This window comes from Zootoca vivipara, chromosome 7 (assembly GCF_963506605.1).
Source record: "Zootoca vivipara chromosome 7, rZooViv1.1, whole genome shotgun sequence".
Taxonomy (NCBI): Eukaryota; Metazoa; Chordata; class Lepidosauria; order Squamata; family Lacertidae; genus Zootoca; species Zootoca vivipara.
The window spans coordinates 70,628,143-70,633,216 of record NC_083282.1 but is presented as its reverse complement, the minus strand read 5'-3'; the positions used below and the strand labels follow the sequence as shown (position 1 = coordinate 70,633,216).

General features: G+C 41.8%; 1 protein-coding gene across 1 annotated transcript; it reads left to right on the top strand.

The window, feature by feature from the left end:
- The first annotated feature begins 468 nt into the window (after positions 1-468).
- Positions 469-709, top strand: LOC118088951 (metallothionein-like). The gene is given in 2 exon segments (XM_060277520.1): positions 469-612; positions 615-709. Coding segments are annotated over 2 exon segments (189 nt in total). The 5' UTR covers positions 469-518.
- Positions 710-5,074: the final 4,365 nt, after the last annotated feature.

The window sequence follows — 5,074 nt, the reverse complement described above, 5'->3', positions numbered from 1 at the left end:
GAGAACGGTAAGCCTTGTTCCCAATTGATATAGCATTAACAAATCAAACCTCCGTGAAGGATTCCAAATTGCCATCTGCCCATTCCTCTCCAGCAAGCTGATCCCCCTTCCCAGTGTGCACTACACACATGCAACGTGATCTGCTAAAAGCATTTAGAATTGGATACCTTCCATCACTATGAGCCCTTTTCTTCCCCTGAGTCAAATCACAGAAGCAAGCAAGGAAGGAGAAAGGTGGTCACAGCAATGAGAAGCAAGGAAGGAAGGAGAAAGGTGGTCAAAAGCACTCTGGCAAAAACACAAATATAAAGTTGAAACTCCTAAAATGATTTCTTTTCTGGCTGCCAGGTGAAGTGACTCTAGCCTATGAAGAGCTTAGTCCAGGGGAAGCCAACATGGTAACCTCCAGATGTTTTGGAGTTCCAGCCAGCATGGCCGATGGCTAGGAATGGTGTGAGTTGACACATCTCCTCTTCCCTCGATTGATCCTCCGATCTGTGATCACTGCTGCAACTGCGATGGATCCTCAGGGCTGCGCCTGCGCCACTGGTGGCTCTTGTTCCTGTGCCGGCTCCTGCAAATGCAAAAATTGCAAATGTGCTTCATGCAAAAAAGCTGCTCCTCCTGTTGCCCAGCTGGATGCAACCAATGTGCCAAGGGTTGTGTCTGTAAAGAGCCGCTGTCAGATAAATGCAGCTGCTGCCACTAAAAATGCAGTTTTCTTGGTGTAAATATTATGCATGATAATGGAAAAGAGACAATTTTACTATTTTGTAGCTGCTCTTTCATGCAGTTGAAAGGAAGAAAAATGTTGTTTTCAGTGAAATAAGGAATGGTGGGAGTTGCAGTAAAAACATATTGAGAGCTCCATGTTGGCTACCCCGTTCCTCCATATTCTAACACTTATTTTATTTACCTGTCCTTAGGTCTTTAAAATATTTGATACTGTTTCGTTTACAAACTTCCGGAGTATCTTAAATCAGTATTTGAATGGTTCTGAATAGCCATCTTCCTGTTAAACATGGCATCCAAGAACCCACTAGCCAGTTGGCCACCTTTGTATTCTAAACCAAAGCCCTCACCAAAGCCTTTCAGGGAACAAAAAGAGCTTTTGTGAACACGGTGAGATTTGTTCCTCTCCCCTTTAAGGCTTCTGCAATTTTCTGTTCATGGCAGAAACTGTGTAGGATTTGCAAAGTAGGGTGGGTGGGACTAGGAATCGTGCAAAACCAACAGTGCCTTGACAACACTCCCTACTGAAAACATCACTTAACTTGACAAACAACCTGTAATAGTGCATGTGAAAATACAGGGTTAGACAGGTACAGAGATAATGTATGAAGAACATGCTGAGCAAATAACAGCCTTTTGAGAATCAACATTAGCATAATTGCTAAACATGGATAATTGCTGAAATAGCATTTGCTGGCACCATTTGTATTTCCAAGTGCAACTGTTTTTTCCCTCCAGCCCTTGTAATATTCCACTAGAATCCGGCTTTAGTGGAGAGCCATCAAGAGGGAATTGGCACTATCCAAGAGCCAAGGGCAATGAGAGGGATAAACTTGTAAAACAAGCGAGAGTCCAACCATCCTTTTAGTCCTAGGTTGTCATTTCCAGCATTCTATGCTTTGTAAAAATCCATATGCGGTACTATCTTCTCGGTCAATACCTGATAAGGCTGGACATTTCAAAATCAATTCCCATTGATTTCTTTCTACTGAAATAGGATAAGAAGGTGGCAGATACAATGAACATTTAGTAGAGTGTATTGAACCAGTCCAAGAGCTAGCAGAAACCTGGCTGTAAAACAAGAGGAATAAAATGTAAAAAATATGCAGAGGAAACCTTGGCTACCATTGCTATGATCAGCCAGTTCTTTTCATTTTTTTTCTTCTTAAAAAGAAAAAGCATTTGGCTATTGCCTAGTAATAGCCAATCAAGAGAGCCAATGAAGTTGAAAAAGCAAATAAATGAGGTATACACATTTCTCCAGAAGGCAGGGAATGACAAACTGCAGGTCTCTGACACCCAAAAATACATGCTCAATGCCCCACCTTGCAATCAGGAATATTTCCTGAGTTTGCCTTCCTATATAAATCTCTATGACAGAACAGCTGGAAGAAATGAGTGTGATGTCAGCCATTGGTCATAAACACATTTGGCCAGTGCCATAGCTGATACTGAGCATCTGCATTTCCTGAGACAGAGGTTTGGCTGCTATGAATGTGGAAGAAGCATGGGGCATCTTTCTAACCATTGGGAATGCAACAAATTTGGATGCAAAGACAGAAGTGGACAGTCTGTGCATGCGGTACGGCCAGATCCAGAAAGAATGAACACATGGGCTGCCATCTAGCTATATGGTAGCAAATGGTGCAATGACAAGGGAAACTGCCCCATGTACTCATAGCGTTCCATCTGCCATAGTTGGCAATGGGTTTCCTGTGCATATTTATTTCTTTATTTAAAATATTTATTCCCTGCTGTTTACCAAAAATGTAAAATGCAACATAATAAGCAGGAATAAAAACTACTCTCAGCAAACAGTAATTCTGAAACAATAGCAACAGGCACAGACACAAACATTAATACCTCTAAAATGTGCAAAAGCAAAAAGGCTGCAACATCAGCAGGTGCCTAAGATTCATAAGGCATTGTTGTTGTTGTTTAGTCATTTAGTCGTGTCCGACTCTTCGTGACCCCATGGACCAGAGCACGCCAGGCACTCCTGTCTTCCACTGCAGCCCGCAGCTTGGTCAAACTCATGTTGATAGCTTCAAGAACACTGTCCAACCATCTCATCCTCTGTCGTCCCCTTCTCCTTGTGCCCTCAATCTTTCCCAGCATCAGGGTCTTTTCCAGGGAGTCTTCTCTTCTCATGAGGTGGCCAAAGTATTGGAGCCTCAGCTTCAGGATCTGTCCTTCCAGTGAGCACTCAGGGCTGATTTCCTTCAGAATTGATAGGTTTGATCTTCTTGCAGTCTATGGGACTCTTAAGAGTCTCCTCCAGCACCAAGAGTTTTGACCAAATGTGATCCACCTGGAGCAGGAACCGGCAAGCCACTCCAGTCTCCCTGCCAAGAAAACTCCATGGACATAAAGTATTAGGGATACACATTCCTCTTGAGAGTAGGGATGGACATACAAAGTTATTTCTGATCTGTGTTATCTTAAAATTTGCATCTCATATGTCAAAGGCCAGGGCAAAGAGGTGTACCTTCAGCATCTGATGAAAACGTCAGAATGAAGATGCCAGGTACGCCTTTGTGGAGAGAGAATTCCACAGCTTAAGGGCTTCTACAGAGAATTCCATCTCCTGGGATGCCACCTCCCTCTAGGGTGGAGAACTTCCAAGAGATCCTCACTTTGACAATCTTAACCTGTGACATAGACTTTGGGGGAGGAGGTAGAATTTTCAATTTTGGGGGGCCAAAAGGTTGAAACACTGAGTACCTTGAACTGAGCCTGAAAACAAACTGGCAGCCAAATATTTTGCAATATCTGATTCAAGATAGATGAGATATGCATGGTTTAATTATACGTTGAGTGGATTATAAGTAAATAAATAAATATGGTGGCTCTGGTTTCTTCAAAAACAGCATTTTAAAAAGTTATTTCTTTATAGACGTTCAGTCTTTTGCTGTCACTTATTAACAGTTTACCAGACAGGTATTGATCTTGTTGTGTGGCCTGTGATATACTCTAATTGTTAGAACAGAAAATCAAGTTGCTGCAGTGCTTGACATTTCTTTTCTGAGAGGCTAGCAAAAGGATTACAAGAACCTCTGGTAGATAGATTCATTAATTTACCTGGTATGAAAAATAAAAAAGGATGACGGAGGCTACAATTCTCTAGCCACTTATCTGGGAGAAAGCCCCGGTAAAATCAATGGTGCTTCTGAGTAGATATGCAGAGTATTGTGCTATGAAACATCTTATGCAGCTTTCACAATCCTATTAATTACTATAGAAGAGCTGCCCATTGCCCATCATCCTTGGGTTAGCTTGCCTCTCCTGACTTTAGCAAATTCTTCTACCATCACTTATATGGCCACTTCCATGTTAAACTCAATTAGCATAAAATCTGTGCGCCCATGTTGAGCTGTACACACACCTACAGTTATTCAATTCTAATAATCAATGGGTACGCAGTGCATGTACCTGTGTGCGCAATATTTCAGTTGCACAATTCAACAAGTGTCATCATCATCCCCAACATAATTTTATAATTTGTACCCCATCTGACTGGGTTGCTCCAACCACTATGGGCAGCTTCCAGCATATATATAAACATAACAAAACATTGAACATTAAAAACTTTTTGATACAGGGCAGCCTTCAGATGTCTTCTAAAGGCTGTATAGTTACTTATTATTTCCTTGACATTTGAAGGTGGGTGCCACTACTGAGAAGGCCCTCTGCCTGGCTCCCTGTAACCTCACTTCTTGCAGTGAAGGAACTGCCCTGGAGCTAGATCTCAGCATCTGAGCTCTAATAGTGAACATGCTTTTACACAAACATGTGTACATGCGTACAGACAGTTTGTACATGTGTTCGGTGTAACATATGAACAAGTCTTTGGTCAATGAATAATGAGCTGAAAATTGGTCTTCCTTGTGATCACATCAGCAGCACAGATTCCAAACATGCTCCAAAGCTTTCATTGCAGAGTTGAATGATTTAAAAAGTCTTCTCAGCAGTTGTTTTGTCCTCCCCTTCACAACTTGGTGAACTTGAAAAAAAGGAAGAAAGGGAGAAGAGGCTGGTGCCAAACCAAAATTCAGAAGAGGGTTGGCCTTAGGTGGTAATGGCTGGATGATTTCTGTAATTCCTGACCTCACTCATTTCCAAAATACTTTTCCATCATCCACGAGAGGGTGCCTTTTCCATTTATGCAAAAATGCTTGGTACACAGAAGTAAACATGCCCAACTTATTGACGAGAAATACGTCAATCAAGCTGCTGATGCGGCTTCTGGAAACAATTATCATGAGATGTTTTGACTTGTGTGTCTTCTAACTCAAGCTCTCAGACAAATTCACACTAGATTTAAAAATAAACTGCAACCTGG